At 41.8% G+C, this 19952-nt stretch overlaps 1 protein-coding gene across 4 annotated transcripts in view; it reads left to right on the forward strand.

Moving 5' to 3' along the window:
• LOC138951748 (TOG array regulator of axonemal microtubules protein 1-like) overlaps positions 1–15906 on the forward strand; it is a 98385-nt gene extending 82479 nt beyond the window's left edge. For all 4 annotated transcript variants that reach the window (XM_070323303.1, XM_070323302.1, XM_070323305.1 and 1 more), the window contains 9 exons: positions 178–264; positions 1316–1464; positions 3082–3240; positions 9603–9729; positions 10155–10255; positions 10612–10810; positions 11923–12139; positions 12767–12853; positions 13312–15906. In XM_070323303.1, the coding sequence (XP_070179404.1) occupies positions 178–264; positions 1316–1464; positions 3082–3240; positions 9603–9729; positions 10155–10255; positions 10612–10810; positions 11923–12139; positions 12767–12853; positions 13312–13550 (1365 nt within the window). In that variant the 3' untranslated portion in view covers positions 13551–15906. The remainder of the gene's footprint in view (positions 1–177; positions 265–1315; positions 1465–3081; positions 3241–9602; positions 9730–10154; positions 10256–10611; positions 10811–11922; positions 12140–12766; positions 12854–13311) is intronic.
• Positions 15907–19952: the final 4046 nt, after the last annotated feature.

Consider the following 19952-nt stretch of genomic DNA (forward strand, 5'->3'; position numbering starts at 1 on the left):
TTTTAATGCAGATTGTTAAAGTTTAAACAAAAAAAAGTTTGTTATGAATAAAACTATTGTTTGTTAGCGATTAAACTCTTTTACACTTTGGCAAACATCTAATGTACATAGTTTTGGCTTTTCAGTGAATATGATTCTTTTTTAATTGTATGCCTTTGTTATTGATCTCATTCACAGGTGAAGAACTTGAGGTCCCAAGTTTCCCGTCTTGCCATTGTATGTTTGGCAGACATGTTTATGGCACTCAAGAAGAGCATGGATACAGTAAGTATAGATGTGTACAGGCATGTGCATGTTCAGGCAAGCACACGCATGATCAAATGGAACTATGTCTTTAAGAACTTGAAAAATAAGAAATCAGGTCTTGGGAGTATTAAAATGGAGTTACATTTACACAGGTTATCAACAAAAAATGTGAAGAAAAAACAACAACCCAGAGGTGTGTGGTTGGGGTCCTCTGAAAAGGGGGGTTTCAATGCATTCACATTCCGGCACAGTTTTATCATATTTTTCCCCCTCTTCTATCTCTGCAAGAACATTTTCTGTGCTCTGTTTTTTTTGCTCTGTTTGGAGAAAAAGCGTACATATTGATTGAACTCGATGTGTGCTCAAGTTTTCCAGAATGGAAATATATAATTGTTTGGATTCAGATTCCTGTTATTCATAGGATATAGTTTGCCAACTCGTGCCTGCGGGGCTTTTATACGTGTGGCATTGCAACGGCTCCTTTCAAGACAGTGTATTCTTCCAATTTTGTCTCTTTGAGTAATTGATGCACGGTAGCCGTTTCTGTCTGCTGCTGTTGATATTAGCACCCAGTTTATTGATCAAGTATTGATTTATGTTTTTGTTTCCTCTCTGTACAAAGATGAATATGTGACTAGTCAGAATGCTGAACTTTCAGTTTGAGCTGTAATAGATTCTAAAAATAATTGTTTCTTTGTGCCAAGAGAGTTGTTGATATAAAATGTGTTCTCATCAGTAAAAGTTTTGGAAAATTTTGACTTTTGAAAGAAAAAAGATGTTGATGTATTCTTACTTTATTTCTGCATGAAAGAAAAGAACGTTGTGAAAATCATGTGAAAAAACTTGTTACACATAGTCAGATTTTATTTTTGGATACTTAGAGTTGTTTCTGGAAAGTGTGTTCTCATCAGTAAGATAACAAGATTATAACATAACTTGTGAAGAGAAAATGAAATGTCTTTGCTCATTCCATCTAAAAATACTCCAATGACATCCTTTAGAAAGACAAACAAAGCAACTTTGCCTGTAGGTCAGAACGGATTATTTTAAATCTTGTTTTTCTTCACAGGACCTTGACATTGTGACGCGTCAGTTGTTGGTGAAGGCTGGCGAGAGTAACAACTTTATCCGTGAAGACGTGGAACAGGCGCTGAACGCCATGGTGGAGGGGGTCACGCCCCAGCGCTCGCTGTCTGCCCTCATCGCTGGCGGTGCCACGTGAGTGCAGTCATGTTTGCAGTATTTACATTCTTTTTCCCTGTCTTTCTCTCTTTTTACATTTAGTCAAGTTTTGACTAAATGTTTTAACATAGAGGGGGAATCGAGACGAGGGTCGTTGTGTGTGTGTGTGTGTGTAGAGCAATTCAGAGTAAACTACTGGACCGATCTTTATGAAATTTTTCATGAGAGTTCCTGTATGATATCCCCAGACTTTTTTTCATTTTTTCGATAAATGTCTTTGATGACGTCATATCCGGCATTTTGTAAAAGTTGAGGCGGCACTGTCACACCTTCATTTTTCAATAAAATTGATTGAAATTTTGGCCAAGCAATCTTTGACGAAGGCCGGACTTTGGTATTGCATTTCAGCTTGGAGGCTTATTAATTAATGACTTTGGTCATTAAAAATCTGAATATTGTAATTAAAATTATATTTTTATAAAACGATCCAAAATTACATTTATCGTATTCTTCATCATTTTCTGATTCCAAAAACATATAGATATGTTATATTCGGATTAAAAACAAGCTCTGAAAATTAAAAATATAAAAATTATGATTAAAATTAAATTTTCGAAATCGATTTAAAAACAATTTCATCTTATTCCTTGTCCGTTCCTGATTCAAAAAACATATAGATATGATATGTTTGGATTAAAAACACGTTCAGAAAGTTAAAAAGAATAGAAATATAGAAAAGCGTGCTATCCTCCTCAGCGCAACTGCTTACCGTGCTTTTCTGGATTGTTAATGTCACTGCCTTTGCCACGAGCGGTGGACAGACGATGCTACGAGTGTACGGTCTTGCGGAAAAAATGCAATGCGTTCGGTTTCATTCTGTGAGTTCGACTGAGCTTGACTAAATGTTCTATTTTCGCCTTACGCGACTTGTTTACTTGTCTTTCTCTCTTTTTTTCCATCTTTCTTTGCTTTTTTGTGTGTGTCTTTCTTCACTCTTGTTCATGCCCTTAAAGGGCCTCAGATTTAATGAAAACCTTGACAAACCTTGACAAACCGCTGACACTGTTGCTCCATTGTCTTCTCTTCAAGACTTGTACATTTTTTCTTTTTTTTGTTTTCTTCTGTTTGAGGTGTATCTTGCTGTATGCACTGTGTACTTTGTTGTGACTTTCTAGCAGGATGAGGTTATTAAATCAGTGATACTTGTAGGTACCAGCAATGTAAAGCCTCTCCAGTGAGAGGCCACCTTTCAATAAAGGACACCTTCTGTCGTCCCTTTGTGTATTGTCTTCACCAAATATACCTGTCATGACAGGCCACCTTGTAAGTTAATAGGGACACTTTTGTCTGGTTCCAAGAGTGTCCTTTAATTGCAGGTACCGTTGCTTATTAGTAAAACTGTAATCACCAAGAGTGCATATATCAAGATCTTATTAGATAGCAGTCTTGTGTGAGAAATTGCTACGTTTGCCCTTTTGTATTCTCTTTTTGGTGATAGAAACTTCATTGAATGCTGAAGAAGAAAAAGTTGAAACATTGAAACATTCTGTGATTGAGGCTTACATGTGAATATTTTAGCGTCCAAAGCGACTCTTGATTGTTCGTCTCTCCTTTCTGAAGCTGATTGATAGCATGTCAAGTGTGTGTTTTCAGTCACAAGAACCAGGCGGTGCGAAAAACTACGGCTCAGTTCCTGGTGAGGGTGGTGGAGCGCATGGGGTCAGGGAAGATCCTGAGCGGGGTCAAAGACGTCACTGACCGCGTCCTCCCCACGGCCGCCCAGCTTGTCATGGACTCGTCACCAGAGACAAGGTCAGTCCAGCTGCAAAGATGTACAGTGGAACCCTCTTTTTAAGACCTTAAAAATCTGAGAAATGAGATCTTCAAAAGGAGGATGTCTTTAAATGGATATTAATTTACAGAGCTTATGAACAGAAACCCGGAAAAAGCAAAGTCTAAAAAGGGGAAAAGTCTTAATTGGGGGGTCTTAAAAGGGAGGTCCTACTGTAGGGCAAACTGATCCTGCATTACCCAGTTCTTCACAGAGTGTCAATCATTTTGCCCATTTTCATTACTTTATTATCCAATTGCTGGGAAATTCAGGTGACATTATGTGCTGCTGATGTTTTTGAATTTTCTTGCTTTTGACATCAGAGACTTCACTTCAATCAATCAATGAGTCTTATATCGCGCATATTCCGTGGGTACAGTTCTAGGCGCTCTGCAGTGATGCCGTGTGAGATGAAATTTTATACGGCCAGTAGATTGCAGCCATTTCAGCGCATATTTACCTTTCACGGCCTATTATTCCAAGTCACACGGGTATAGGTAGACAATTATTAACTGTGCCTAAGCAATTTTGCCAGGAAAGACCCTTTTGTCAATCGTGGGATCTTTAACGTGCACACCCAATGTAGTGTACACGGGGGGAGGTTCGGACACCAAAGAGAGTCTGCACACAAAGTTGACTCTGTGAAATAAATTTCCGCCGAACCTGGGATCGAACTCACGCTGACAGCGGCCAACTGAATACAAATCCAGCGCGCTACCGACTGAGCTACATCCCCGCCCCACTTTGCAAGAGAGGGTCAAGGAGAGAGGTAGAACATGAACAAATTAAATTACATATTATTACCCAACTCACATATAGCAATTAACTCTAGTTCAGTGCTGGTAACGCTGTACGCGTTCCCCTTGGTAACAAGGGAGACCACCCTAAAAAAGAGTGATCCATCCCATAATATCCGACCGATGTCCGGTCCAACATCCGTATGCGTGCGCATACGCCGCCATTTGCATCATTCTCTCTCAGCGGTTCAACTGGACTGGACGCTCCTGACGTACGCTCCTGCTGTTTTCAGCTTTTCGCCAGAGTCTTTGGCTTTGGCTTCTCCCCTTGGTCGCCGCCGAACTTTACACCTGTACCTATGGTGTGTGGTGAGATCTTTCTGTTGTTGTTGTAGTTTTAGCGACGTTTTCGTCGCTCGTTTATACTTGTGAAATTTTTCTGAAATTTGTTCTGTGAAATTTTTCATGAGTTGTTTGCTATGGCGGAGGCTACGCTCGTTGTTAGCGCGATACGGTAGCCTAGTTCGAGGCAGGTACCTGACGATACGCCTCCTAATAGAAGCTCGAGGAGAGATAAGGGCGCAGGATAGTCCGCGTCTTTATCGTCTGAGGCAGCTTCCGTTAAGTCTCCTATGTTAGCAGACGTTCAAGCAACTTCCGGTTAGACTTGTTTACTTTCTGACAAGAGTAGTTTTCTGGTGTAGCATCTACTGCTTCTGTTTCACCTGGTTGCCCTGGGTTAGCACCAGCTGATGTTGTATCTTTATTGTTGACGCTGAGCGCTCAGGTTTCGACGTTAGCGTCCGAATTATCTTCCACTCGGGACGAGTTGCGTTCTCTTCCGGCGGGTGTTTCTGATGTTTTTCTTTAGCCAAGATCCGGCAGTCTCCTGCGGCTCCCGCTTCGACTTCCGCTTAGCCCTCGGCGACCGTGACTGGAGCGGATGTCCATGCTTCTCAGGATGGGGTACCCACTTGGTGTTTCTGCTGTATGTGTCGACACCAGTTCAAGGTATGTTTACACCGCGTGTAGCTAGGTTCTCTAGCGAAAGCGGTGTGCGAGCTCAGGGGGCTCTCTCGTGCGTTGGAGGCCGTGAGAGTTCTTATGAGCAGCGAAAGGACGAACGTATCCGTAGGTCTCTTGACGAGAATATCGGGGACCGTTTTAGTCCTCTTCCGCCCAGGGGGCAGGAAGTGGTCGGTTCTGCCGACGATAAATTGTCTGAAGTTCTGCCTCCTGGGTCGAGTTTGAGCTCGGGACGGAGGGTAGGGCGGATGACGGGGATGCCTTGAGAGACGGACCGCGTGTGTCCGTCTGTAGGTCAACCTCCTGCGTCTGGTTTCCAGCAGGACGGTGTGACTGAATAGGCCTCGGTGGCCTACCTGACTACGATGGCGAGCAGGAAGGCTAACCAGGGTGCGTCCATGGCGGTGGGCGACACCCAGCTTGCTTGCCGTTCTAGTTGTCCAGCGCAGTGACGTGGGCTAACGAAGATGGCATTTAAGTTATTGGTGACTCTGGGGCTGACCATGGGTGTCATTCTGGGGTCACCTACCTGACTACGATGGCGAGCAGGAAGGTTAACGAGGGTGCGTTCATGGGATGGACGACACCCAGCTTAACTTGCCGTTCAAGTTGTCCAGCGCAGTGACGTGGTCGGCGGAAAACGGCATTTAAGTTTTGACCGGTAGTGGTGGTTGAGAGCAGGGCGTAACTGACTTCACCTCTTTCCGGTTCCGACTTCTGGAAGTTCAGAGGAACAGGATGTTCTCTTCAACTTCCGGAGATCGTTGTCCATTGCCCTGGAGTTGGCAAATGGCCGCGTGTAGCCGGGTTCTCCGGTGAAAGTGGTGTACGTTCGCACGAGGAATGTAGCGCGCATTATCGTGGCTGGGCAACGTAAGCTTTGGCCCTGGGGGCAGGAAGTTGTTGGGCTGGGTGATTCTTGGATTGGCCATGTGAGTCTCTCTGGGGGTCACCTTCCTAACTTTGACACCGAGTAGGAAGGCGATGTTTGGAGAGGTGTCCACGGTGGTGGATGATACCCAGCTTAACTTGCCGTTCAAGTTGTCCAGCGCAGTGACGTGGGCAGTGGAAAACGGCATTTAGGACTTGACAGGAAGGGGTGGCTGAGAAATTTTTTTTGCTTTGTCCATCCCTATCTTTGTTCGACGGCTTCCGGAGTTCGGAGGAGCAGTAAGTTCACTTCCGCGACCGGGAATTGTCGTTCATTGCCCTGAAGATGGCATATGTCTTGTAGTTTTGACTTCCGCTTCCTCCCGGGGGGCAGGAAGTGAGCAGTAAGGCTGGTTCCTTGTTGGATAATTTAAGTCAAACAGGAAGGCAGCTTCCGGGTTGCACGGTTGTGCTTGACGGCTGTTCAGATGAAGGTGCTTCCGCATTAACGATTAGCACTGAATTCAGGTTCCGTTTCAAGTTAGCAAGGGCGGTGGCGCTCGCAGCTGAAATGGTTCGAGGTTGAATGGATTCGTCCGGTGTGCTTCTATGCAACCGGGTGGTTCGCATGTTTACTAGTCCACGGCCGGTTTCGCTTCCGCTTTTGCGGCCGCGTTTTCCAGTTACAGGATGGGATAGCGGCCTTCTACCATTAACACTGTGGTGTCGGTGGTCGGCACTTTTCAGCTTTTGGCTTCCGGTTCCGTTATTGCGGGTCCTTTGCTGTTATACAGGCTGTATCCACTTCCTCTTCCAGTCTTCTAGCTGGCATGGGACAGGTGGATGGAGACCTGGTCATGAAGTTCCGGTGTTTGAAATTTTTTTTAAATTTTTTCAGATTTTGGCAAGTTTCGCCTTATCGGGATGGGTGACTGGTTCTCATCATTTCGATGATCGTTATGATGCTTTTGAACAGGAGGAGGAAATGGGGAGGCTCTTACTTCACTTGTGTCGCTGTTCGCGGCAGTTCGTAGCGGTTTTGAGCTTTCTGAGGAGAATCTTTGGGTGTCAAGCCCTTAGAGCCTCTGTCTGGGTCCTTTTGTGCTTGTGGAAGTTTTCACAAGCGAGTCTTCTTTGTCACCACTTCCTTGGTGGACAACACTCAACTTTATACCTGCGGCGAGGGTGCTTTAGCTTGTGTCGTACGCTCAGGTAGCGTGTCACTCACGGAACGCTTTCTGTAGGATTCGGTTCACTCCAGGCTTAAGAACTTAGGTTCTCTTTTTGCGTTCTACGGAACCGCCCTCGGGTTTGGCTTACATCCTTCTGGAGTTTGTTAGCAAGGAGATACTGTCTGTGAGTTCAAGATCTCCTAGCTCGGATAGATTGTCGCATCTTTTCTTTATGATGGGCTCTTTTGAACTTGCTTTTTTCTCTCGCCTGGGCGGTTACGTTCTGATTGGCTATCTTTGTGGTCCTACAGGACGCAGATACAAAGGATGTTGCTTTGCCGTCTTTTACCTAGAGTAAGCCTCTGCCTTTAAAGTTTTGTTCTTTTGGCGAGACCTTAATCTCTTTCTCGTTTGAAAGTTCTCTCTTTGAGTCCGCTTCTATGCACGCGGGGTTTTTCCTACTTAGAAAAGCTCACGGTAAAAGGGAAAGCGTTAGGCAGGCCTTGGGTTTTTTTTGTTTCTAAACGAAAAGCTTCAGGCTGGTTTTTGTCTATTTTAGCTTTGGCTCGATACCCTCGCTTTCACAGGGCTCTTTCTTAGATCTGTTCGGCGACCTTTTGGTCTCACAGATGGGTCTTTGCAATCTTGGTTCCCAGACCTCTTAAGGCTGGCAAGAAGGCATCTTTGCTTTCTCACATTCGTTTTACACGGATGTCTACTGTAGGGGTGTCCTTGAGATACTCAGGGGCTTCCGCCTCGACTCTGGATTTGGTTCAGAGTCTCTATAGGGTTTTTGGTTTTGTTCACTTGCCTCTTAGACTGGCGTGCTTCAAAGTGCTTTTTCTTACGGAAAGAACTCCTCTTCTTTCTGTTTATTGCAGGTGGCTATCCACCTTTCTTTTTGGGTTTCCGTTTTGTCTCCCATGTCTTTTTTAAGACTTTTTGAGATTTCGGCACGTTGTTACGGCTTCGTGCAGCTTGGCTTTATCCTGTTTTCAAGGCTAGCCTGGCGAATTTTCACGGAAAACGGCCAAGCTTACTCTAGTAGCTTCTGTGAGAAGTGGGAGTAAGCGTGCTTTCTGGCTATTTTTTGAATAAAGACAGCTCTTTTAAGAAAGACTGATCTATGACTTGTGGGTTTTCTTTGAAATTTTCTGGCATTTGAGCGGAAAATGGGGGAATCCAGCTTCGATTTGCATTTTCAATTCATGAAACAAGAGTTTGGCTCCTTTAGAGTCACGTTTAGCCAATTAAACTTTTCGAGGTTCGAAGATTTTTCTGACTCGCACGGATCTTGTTAGATCAGTGAATCAAAGGTCACTTTCCTTTTCTTTCATCTCGGTCGTGATTTAACCTCGACATTTAAGCGGTAATGGGGGCAACCAGCTTCCAATTGCACTTTCAATTCTTGAAGCATGAGTGTGGTTCCTTTAGAGTCACGGTTAGCCAGTTTAACATCTCGAGTTTCGAGGATTTTTCTGTATTTCACGGTTCTTGTTAGATCATTGAGTCAAAGGGCGTTTGACTTATCTTTCATCTTCGTCGTGTTTTAACCTTGAACGGTTGAAAACGACGTTAAACACTGTATTATGGAGGGAAGAAGGTCTATCTACTCGGGTAGAGGTATGACGTTTTGTAGTCAACCTTACCTAGATGGACTGCTACACTGGATTCTTGCTCCTGGGGAGCTTGATGTGGTTATTTGTCTTGTGAGGACGCTCAGAAGGTTCCTGTCACGGACTCGGCAATTGGTCAGAAAGTCAGAAGCTTTTATGATATCACTTATCACACCAGGTGTAAGGATATTGCGATAGGGACTTTAACCAAGTGAGTCTCCATGTTGATCAGACAGGTGTTTACCTGTTGATTAACACAGTCTGGAGATGTTAGGGCAGGTTTGCCTTTCTCTATAGCTAGAACGTTTGAGGCAAGGGCATGGGCCTCCTCTTTGGCAGTCCTCCGGTCGGGCCTTTTTTGGCTGAAGTACTGGAGTCGGCTTACTGGCGGTCTGAGGAGGTTTTTATTAACTTCCACCTCAGAGACGTCTCGATTCAGGACGGCAGTTCCGCGTTACCTGTTATGGTAGTCGCAGGGCAGGTTCTAATATCATAATTTCGCTATATACCCGCCACCTATAGTAGCAATCTGCTATATGTGAGTTGGGTAATAATATGTAATTTAATCCAAAATTTTAATAATAAATTTTCATTTAATTAATATACTTACCCAACTCACATCGTTTAAACCCTCCCGCCTCCCCGCTGTGGTGGTATTGGGTTCTAAAAAAGTAGTGAGTTGGGCTTCGTTCGAATGATGCAAATGGCGGCGTATGCGCACGCATACGGATGTTGGACCGGACATCGGTCGGATATTATGGGATGGATCACTCTTTTTTAGGGTGGTCTCCCTTGTTACCAAGGGGAACGCGTACAGCGTTACCAGCACTGAACTAGAGTTAATTGCTATATGTGAGTTGGGTAAGTATATTAATTAAATGAAAATTTATTATTAAAATTTTGGATTGTGTGCTTTGCGCAGGTACAATGGACGCAAAATCCTGTACCTGCTGATGTCGCACGGAGACTTTGACCGCATGCTGACCAAGTACCTGCCGGCCAACACCCTGCGTAACATTCAGGACGTGGTGGAGAACCTCAAGAACAAGGTAAATTTTCAGGGAAACAACACATGTGTTTGATTGAAAATGATATGATGTACACTGAGGTATGATATAGTGCTTGTCTTGGTCAAAGGGAGGTAACCAGGTTGTGGCTGGGAGTGCTGCAATTATCAAATTATCTACCCTTTGCTTGAAAGAGTGAGAGAGAAAGAGAGAGTGTGTGTGTGTGAGAGAGAGTGAGTGAGTCAAATCAAATAAAATCTTTATTTTACGGGGTTGTGGTATAAGCAATACAAACAAGCTTTTTTTCAACCTGACAGGAGTAAGTCTGTGTGTGTCTGTGTGTGTCTGTGTTGCATAACGGCAATTTTCATGAGCCAAGGTCACATGGGTTTTCTCCTGAATATCTGGTGCCTATATTTGACTGAATTTAAAGATGTTTTACATTACTTCTTTTTTTTCTCCTGCAGGGTTTGGGAGACAAGCCAAACGAGACATCTTCAGCCAGGTCAAGACGGTCTGGCCATGGCAGTCGCATGGGATCTTCTCTCAGGGGAAATTCAGCACACAGGTTAGATGTTGGCTGTCATTGTCTGTGTCTTTTTTCTGTTCTCTTTTTATCTTGAGTCTTTTCTTTTGAACCATGCATTTGCTGCTGCTCCCCACCCAACACCACCCCTACAGACACACACACGCACGCACACACATTTCTTCTCTTATTTTATGCTTATGTTGTTTGATTGCGAGTGCTTTTAGTTTTTGGAGGGATGCTGAATGTAAGGGAGAGGGAATGTGTGTGTGTGTGTGGGTATTTGTCTCTGTCTGTCTGTCTTCTTCCATACTAGCTTCTGTTTCATTGTGATAAGCTTTATATTTTCCCCCAAAACAGCCTGTGCTTATGCTACCTTCTCTTGTCTTCATGTACAGTCACCCAGACGGTATCAGCAGCAACACTCCTCCAGCCCGCAAGCGGCCGGCTCGCACAGACGAGGCGACCATGGAGGAGATCAAGAGTATGATCAACCAACTGTCAGCGGGAGACTGGCGCATCCGATACGACGCCATCAACACCTTCCTGGACATGTGTGTGGAGCGTCCGGAGATCGTCTCTACTCACATTGTCAAGGTCAGTCTCTTTGGTGTTTGCAGAAACACTGTTGGTGTGTTCAGCCACAATGTTTGGGTTCTGTAGACCACAACAGTGTTTAATGCAGTGGAACCCCCTTTTCAAACCTCCAGAATCTGAGAAAATCAGGTCTCAAAAAGGTCAATTTACAGCCGTTAAGAAAAGATCAGAAAAGTCAAGGCCTTAAAACAGGGGAATTCTTAAATTGGGAGGGTCTTCTTCTTCTGCGTTCGTGGGCTGAAACTCCCACGTACACTCGTGTTTTTTTGCACGAGTGGAATTTTACGTGTATGACCGTTTTTTACCCCGCCATTTAGGCAGCCATACGCCGTTTTCGGAGGAAGCATGCTGGGTATTTTTGTGTTTCTATAACCCACCGAACTCTGACATGGATTACAGGATCTTTTTCGTGCGCACTTGGTCTTGTGCTTGCGCGTGTACACACGGGGGGTGTTCGGACACAGAGGAGAGTCTGCACACAAAGTTGACTCTGAGAAATAAATCTCTCGCCAAACGTGGGGACGAACTCACGCTGACAGCGGCCAACTGGATACAAATCCAGCGCGCTACCAACTGAGCTACATCCCCGCCCACGTTGGGAGGGTCTTGTAAGGAGGGTTTGACTGTATGGGTGTATGCAGTTTGTGTCAAGCTGGAGTTCCAACTGTTCTGGAAGAAAAAGTGAACAACTGGACTGGGGAAGGGTAGTGGCCAAAGCAAATTTTAAGTGGAGTTTTCAAAGCCCATGTTTTTGTTTTGAGAGAAAACTTTAGCCAGCCTGTTCAAACTCATGTCTGTTTGCCCTGACTGTTCATGAAGTGCTGAGTTTGAAGGATAAGCATTTGAAATAGGTGAACAAAAAAACTGCATTTCTGCATTCATTTGAAGAAAAAAGTTGCAATTAAGATGCAGATACATGTGCACTTTCATTACATGAGAAACGATGTGTTTTATGAACGTTGGCAGTCTCTTTGTTTTTGGATGTATGTGTTTTATGTGTATCTGTCTTATTGAATGTCATATGATTGTTTACAAAGACATTTTTCAGTTTTGATGGACAACAATAAAGTGTTGTTATTATTTAAATTCATGCTGATATCTGTCCATTGCAGATCTTTGACAAGTTCCTGCCGAGACTGCAGGACTCGAACAGCAAGGTGAACCTGCACGCCCTGAAGGTGATGCACCAGGTGGTGCCAATGCTGAAGGACGCGCTGCAGTCTGTCATCTCCCTCTCCGTCACCGCCATCGTGCCCAACCTCTCCTCCAAGAACGCGGAGATCAAGGCCACTGGCACCGACATCCTCGAGAGCTACATGGAGCACTTAGGTGAGGGATGGTTTAGTTGTTTAACCAGTGGTTTGGTTTTTACAATGATAATAAAGAAAGAAAATGCACAAAACATAATTTCATAAAAGCCTCTAAAAGATACTATGCTGACATGATTGACCCAATAGAACAAAAGCTTTGAGGGAGGGGGTCAGAGTTGTTCTGGTGGCTGGATTAGGTCTACTTTGATTAGTAGAATAGGGTTGATGTGATGGAATAAAAGTGAAATATGTCTGTATACAACAACCAAAAGTGGTCGTTATAGACATGGTGGTTGTTTTGAAAAGGTGAATTTGAAAGAAGACTTGTGGGGGATCCTTTGGATTGGTCGTTGTGGGAAAGTGGTCATTATCAAAAGGTGGTTGCCATAAGGCAGTTTTGACTGGAATAGAAAATGTCTCTTTCGTTTTCTCTCTGTTTCTTGCATCTGTGCAGCTGTGTGCCCTCACAGACACGCTCACACACACACACACACACACACACACACACACACACACACACACACACACACACACACACACACACACACACACTCTTTCTCTCTCTCTCTTGCTTTCTCGCCAGTGAACCAATCATTCCTGAACCATTGGAATGTCGATGACACACCTGTGTATTTATGATTTTTAGATCACGGCATGCTGGTGCAGCCCTTTGCAAACCAGGCGCAGTGTGCCACGGGTCACAGCAAGTCTGAGATGGTGATGAAAGTCGCATGTGAGTTGCCCTTAAGTTTTCTTGCCTTCATAAACAGTGCAGCTTGTAGCCCCATTGTTCCTGTGTGCTCACCTGTTTTGGGCGTACGCTGTGTGTGTGTGTGTGTGTGTGTGTGTGTGGTGCATGCATATGAGTGATGCACATGTGTGTGTCTGTCTGTCTGTTTGATCACACATGTCAAGCAAGGGAAGAACTATTCTTTCTCTGATGACTCTAAGCAAGTAAGGGAACTTCTTGGTAGTTTTTGTAATGATTTGTTAAGCCTTCAGCTAATTTGACTTTTGAGACTTCTTTTACTGCATCAACATAAGTTTAGTTACGGTTATGCAGGTGGATGTGTCAAAGAAAATTATCCATTTTATAGTACTCTTTTCAAATTTAATGGTGAATAAAGTGTTGGTATTGTTTGCAAAGATGTAACGGGTCACCAATAACTTTTTCTCCCCGTCACTTTTCAGACCTGACGGACAAGGTGTACGACAGGAAACCTAAGCAGGTGGTGCTGCACGTGCTGCCACTGCTGTGGCATCTCCTGAACGGACCCGGTGTGGGCCCGGGGTCCAACGAACTCCGCCAGGCCACCGCCGCCCTGGCCTCCACGCTCTACGATCACATGGGTCAAGGTCTGCTGGACAAGGCCACCTCCGAGCCGACGATGACCGCCAAACACATCAACATTCTCAACGAACTTTTGTAGGGCTGGGGATATGGGTCATGGGGATGGGGCTATGGTCGGCGATGGGTGGGTTGAAGAAGACGCCATACTGAAAGGGGGTCGCTTGTTCGAAGTACGTGTATGCCTTGATTTTGCCTTGCATTATCGGTGTTTTTGGTGTGTGGAGGGTTGTGTGTACATAGGCCTTACAGGGAGAATGAAGGGAACGTGAGTTTCTTCTGATGACCGTGTTGATAAAAGAAGGATTCAGTTTCAGCCCAGGAGGTTGGAATTGGGTTTGTATAACGTTCAGGGGGATAAATTATACCATGTACTGTACATATCACGGATCAGTAGGTGCACATTTGTTGTATCATTTTCTGAGGTTACCGCGTTCGTTGCACTCTAGTTCAGATTTTTACTGCAGTTGACTGAATGACTTACCAACAGTGTGGTTCACATTCTCAGAACATTTGCAGACTAAATTGAGTATTGTGCAAGAAATTGGCACAGCCACTGCAGTTATCCTGCAGAATAAATAGCAAAAGCTTCTCATTTGTGGCTCTCGTTTCAGCCAGAAAAGTCATTCCTGATATTAATGGCACACAAATGGTGCTTGCGATTTGTGTGTTTGTTTTATATAACCAATTCTGATTTATGATGATATGAAAAGATGTTGAGTGTGTAGATAAAAATCAGCTAAAAAAAAAGTCAATAAAAAAAATCAAAAACAAAAGAGAAGAAATGAACATGAAGGCAAGCAGGAAGGTTTGGAAAAGTTGCTGTTTTGGGGATCTGAGGTGGTGCAGTCATGAAAGGATGAGAATAAGTTTTTTCCCCCCATATCACCTTCACGTAAAGTCATAGAGTAACACTTGGATGGGAATTTCATGTGTGTGTGATGAAGAAGCTTACACCATGAAGACCAGCCCACTACAGTTTCCATGGCATTTAAGGCTGGACATGGCTGGATGCGATTATCACAAGACAGCTTAGCAACGTTTAAAAATTTGTTGGAAAGGCAACGAAATCATGCTTTTGTTCAGCTGGAGGGAAAAGTGAATTATGCAGCAAAGATGCTTGGTTGTGAAAAAACACAGTGTGAAAAAAATTGCTCGATATTTAATCTAACATGTATTTTTGGATGGCCAGTTAGTTCCATGGCCGATATTGATTCAATAACCGTCCTAAAGTGTGTGTGCTTTATTTGCATATCAATTCCATTCATGATCTCTGTATAATTCCATCTGGAGACAACGCTTTTACAGATAATAGTTGCATTTTGAAAAATGGTTTGGGCAAAAAAAGTTCAGTGCCGCTATTGCATGTACAGTTATAAGTCCTGAAATGATTGTACTCAGAGAAACAAATGGTCCGTCCAAGCACCTTTTTTGTTCTCAACTGCAGCTCTGTTAGAACAGCCTTGTTCCTTCTCACAAAAACTTTGATGACCGTTTTAGTGTGTATGTGTGTGAAGACATATGTGCTCTTGATGCATTTGTGTAAAAGAGAAAGAAAAAATACCACAACTGAAAACAGCAGGACTGAAAAACGCAATGTATAAAAACTGCAATTATTTTGCATGGTGATAAAGATGACAATATTTATTTTGAGAATAGTTGTTGAAAAGATGACATTATTTATTTTGAGAATAGTGGTTGAGATGGGAGAATCGTATCATCTGCACGTGACCATGCTGTATGACACATTCCACTGCACTCATGCTCACAAGTATTAGTTTACAACTGAAGCTTGTGGACGTTTTTCCTCTGCACAATTAACTGTGTAGTAATTGTAAATAATTCTAACTTGCGCACACATGACTGCAAAAGTGAGGTGATAAATGTAATTTTTCCCTGTCACCCACATTTTCAGGCATTTCCATGTACAGTGGTATCAGTATGTCATGCAGAATTATATTTATTGATAATAGTAATGTAAAAATCAAACTACTGTCATGGGGGTATTTGTGTGTAAATGTGATGGTGATACTGTGTTTTTTATATTGTGTTTCTGTTGCTGTTTTTCTGACTTTTTTCAGTCTAATATATTCACTTATTTCTTTTTATCATGTTTCTTTCTGATAAGCCATTTGATAGCTGCATACATATACATGTCCAGATGACTCTTCATGTTGGCTGTATACGACCACTGACTTTTTATTTTTATTTGTATCTACCTATGTTGACATGAAGTCCTCAGTTTGGCTGGTAGTAAGTACTTTATATTTCACATGTAGCAACTTTTGACTCTTTTTGCAACTATACTATATCTTAATTTATGTATGGTAAATGGAGTTCTAATTTTGCATATATTTTTGCATGCATATTCATTTTTTTACATTGTTGTTTGCAGTTCTGTAGAAAAATGTGAAGAAGCAAATAAATGGTAAAAGTTACTGATTTCTCTTTTTCTAATATACTTTCTGCCATAACACAGTATTATATTTTATTTATCGCATTATAAGTTGACAATTTTGCAAACTTGTGTTCCCTCTTCTTCTGAGTGTGTTACGTTTCATTTTATCTGGAGTCCTAGAAGCACTGTTTCTATGTACTTTCCTCCCATCCAACTAGAATTCTGTAAGCAGTTTGAATTACATTAGAGCACTTTTCCTGGGATAAAAGAAAAATAAATCACAATGAAGGAAGTTCCCACTGAGATAGAAAAACATGCTGAAAGACATTTTGTTGACGTGTTTTCATGCATCATGGATTTGTCTTGAATGAAGTTCCCACTGAGAGAGAGAAACACGGTGAAAGATATTTTGCTGAAGTGTTTTCATGCATCATGGATCTGTCACCTGCTATGTCGGACCGTACTGTGAACACAGAGTGTGGCAGGATTGCCTGAAGGAAGACACAACGTTGAAAGAAATGGTGGAGAAAGAGATCAGTTTAGAGCTGAAATTGCTAAACATAAAGTTCTGACAAATGGAGCAGGATGGTGGTGTTCTGGGCTCTCCTTCTGTCAGGCTTTGATTGTATATATTCTTGTTGGATAACTTTTGCAAAGAATCGGGGTGGCGATCAGTGACCATATATTCTTGTTGGATAACTTTTGCAAAGAATCGGGGTGGAGATCAGTGACCAAGCTACTTTCGTCTGCGTGTGGGCATCATTGTACATAAACAAGAGGTGATGATGATTATTGCTAAGGAGTGGGTGCATGATGTATATTGAAAGAAGTCATATTGTTGGAAACATTATTTCATCCTCAGAGCATTGTATTCGGGTTGGCGAGCTGTGATAAAGAGGGGAGAAGTTTGTGTCGTTCAGGATCTGTGATTCAATCATTTACATTGATATCTTAAAGGTAGTCAGCTCGCTGTGTCAAACTTATTTTTGAGTCAGTAAATTGCCATTAGGTGTCTGTTGCCTTTTGACCCCCGCCCTTCCCAATTCATGTTGTGTACATTTGTTGACTAAAGCGTATAGTCGTGACCCTGTATGGTCTTGTTTTTGTACTGACTATATATTTGTTTGTGATTTTTCCTCCAGGTTTTATTTTTAACAAGTAACGGTTTTATGTTCACCGACATTTTTTTAAGGCGTAGCAGACCTCACATCTGATCATTTAGTCTCAAATTTGTTGTATGCGTCTTGTTGAACATTTTGCAAGTGTATACAAGCATTTTTGTGTTATATTAATTTAAAAAATATTACTTTTTACTTTTGACCTTTAGAAGTTCAGTTGTTTAGGTTTAATACTTTAATACAACTAGTGAAGTAGAAATTTGCCTTCAATGTAATTATGTCATATCCCACCTGATCTACACAAGCAGGCAAGAACCACCAGCATAATTCTTTTTCATATTTTGTTATACATGTATGTAGCATGTGATGAGTTGTACACAGAAATTGTCATGTCATTGCATGCAAATGTCTGGATTTTCAGTCTGTGAAACATTCACAAAATTAATGTTTTGAAAAGATACATGTTCGTTAAAGTGTGATATGACACATATGATGTATTTGACCCATGAATATACATATATGCTCAGATCACCACTATTTACAAGTCATGCTGAAAAGGGGGAACAGTAAACAAGTCGCGTAAGGCGAAAATACAATATTTAGTCAAGTAGCCGTCGAACTCACAGAATGAAACTGAACGCAATGCCATTTTTCAGCAAGACCGTATACTCGTAGCATCGTCAGTCCACCGCTCATGGCAAAGGCAGTGAAATTGACAAGAAGAGCGGGGTAGTAGTTGCGCTAAGAAGGATAGCACGCTTTTCTGTACCTCTCTTTGTTTTAACTTTCTGAGCGTGTTTTTAATCCAAACATATCATATCTATATGTTTTTGGAATCAGGAACCGACAAGAAATAAGATGAAAGTGTTTTTAAATTGATTTGGACAATTTAATTTTGATAATAATTTGTATATATTTAATTTTCAGAGCTTGTTTTTAATCCGAATATAACATATTTACATGTTTTTGGAATCAGCAAATGATGGAGAATAAGATAAACGTAAATTTGGATCGTTTTATAAATTTTTATTTTTTTTTACAATTTTCAGATTTTTAATGACCAAAGTCATTAATTAATTTTTAAGCCACCAAGCTGAAATGCAATACCGAAGTCCGGGCTTCGTCGAAGATTACTTGACCAAAATTTCAACCAATTTGGTTGAAAAATGAGGGCGTGACAGTGCCGCCTCAACTTTCACGAAAAGCCGGATATGACGTCATCAAAGACATTTATCAAAAAAATGAAAAAAACGTTCGGGGATTTCATACCCAGGAACTCTCATGTCAAATTTCATAAAGATCGGTCCAGTAGTTTAGTCTGAATCGCTCTACACACACACACACACACACACACACACACACACACACACACACAGACACACGCACATACACCACGACCCTCGTTTCGATTCCCCCTCGATGTTAAAATATTTAGTCAAAACTTGACTAAATATAAAAACAACAACAAAAACAACATGATCATATATATATGATGGCATCTCAAACTTGAAACATTCCTCTGCTTTGTAATAACATCACATGTCACAGAAAACATCACATGTGATAATACTGTATTCATTTTTTGTTTTTCAGTGAATTTCATATAAGTATGCCATCATCTACCACGCAGTTGAACTGAAAACTATCAGGTGAAATGTTTAGTTCATAAGACAAGTTTAATTTTTGGGTTGATAGTCTCTTGTGTACACATTTGTTATTTTTGCTTTTTCTCTGTTTGTATGTTGCTCGTATGTATGTACATGTATGTATGTAAGCAAGTATTGTTTTGCAGATTGACCAAAGTGTGAGATCCGTCCAGTTATTTTTCATGCATGGTCATTTGTTGTAAATAAGTCTGTATAGGCAAATATTTATTGGAAAAATTTTGACCAGGTTGAGGCCTAGATTCTCGACTTTGTTTTACAGTATTGCTTAGTTCTTTTGCAGTTTTTCTATTCAGTGTTTCTGATACAGGGTTAAACGAAGATATATGAAGTTTAAACTGAGTGAGATGCATTTTTCTTTGGGGAAATTTTGTGTAAGTTGATGGATTGTGTAGTTTTTAGTAAAAAGGTTATAGAAATTGAAGAGAATTTGTTGTAGAAACAATCAAGAATAGAAAAGGCAAAATAATAAGAAAATAAGACGAAAAATAGTTGTACTCAATAGCTTATTCACATATTCTTGTACATGAACATTCCAGAATTATAGAAGTAGATCTAGTGACTTTAGTTGAAACCTGTGTATGAGCATATTTAGATTATTATAACTTAAAGCCTAATGAGGGGCACTTGTACTACTGTACATGGGCACTGTGTCTACAGGCTCAGGTTGATGGACAAAGATTATTATAACTAAAGCCTAGTGAGGGGCAGTTGTACTACTGTACATGGGCACTGTGTCTACAGGCTCCGGTTGATGGACAAAGAAAGAGCATGAAATCCTGGGCATTTCAGTCGACGTTATAATTGTCCCAATAGACCACACTGTCTCTGGTTCGTAGAAGTCAAGGACCTTAGGTGATTCCAAAGATCAGTCACATCTATGTATATTATTGTGTTGCTGCCTCCACATGTAAGATGATTGCAAGGTATACGCTCCGTCCAGAAGATATCTGCTTTTATGTTATACTTTGTTGTGTGGCAGAAAGTGGGACTTGCATAAAAAATTATACAGATTGGTTGTCCTCATCACGCAAGTGTCAATTTCACCACCTCAGATTTCAGTAGTCGTCATTCTATTAATCAGCGCACATTGATGCATCAAAGAAAGTCTTCATTCATCAGCGTCTTGCATTTCACATTTTATAGGCTTTTCAGAAAGTATTCTTCAGGGTAGCTAAAGACTTTATTAGTCCGAGCATGAATGAGTGCATTTGCCTGTAATTAATTCGTACAATCAAAATGTCAGTTGTTGAAAAAAATAATGGCTTATATAAATTCCTTAGTAAGAGATGATGATTTGGGTA

The sequence above is a fragment of the Littorina saxatilis genome, linkage group LG17 (genome assembly GCF_037325665.1).
Source record: "Littorina saxatilis isolate snail1 linkage group LG17, US_GU_Lsax_2.0, whole genome shotgun sequence".
Lineage (NCBI taxonomy): Eukaryota > Metazoa > Mollusca > Gastropoda > Littorinimorpha > Littorinidae > Littorina > Littorina saxatilis.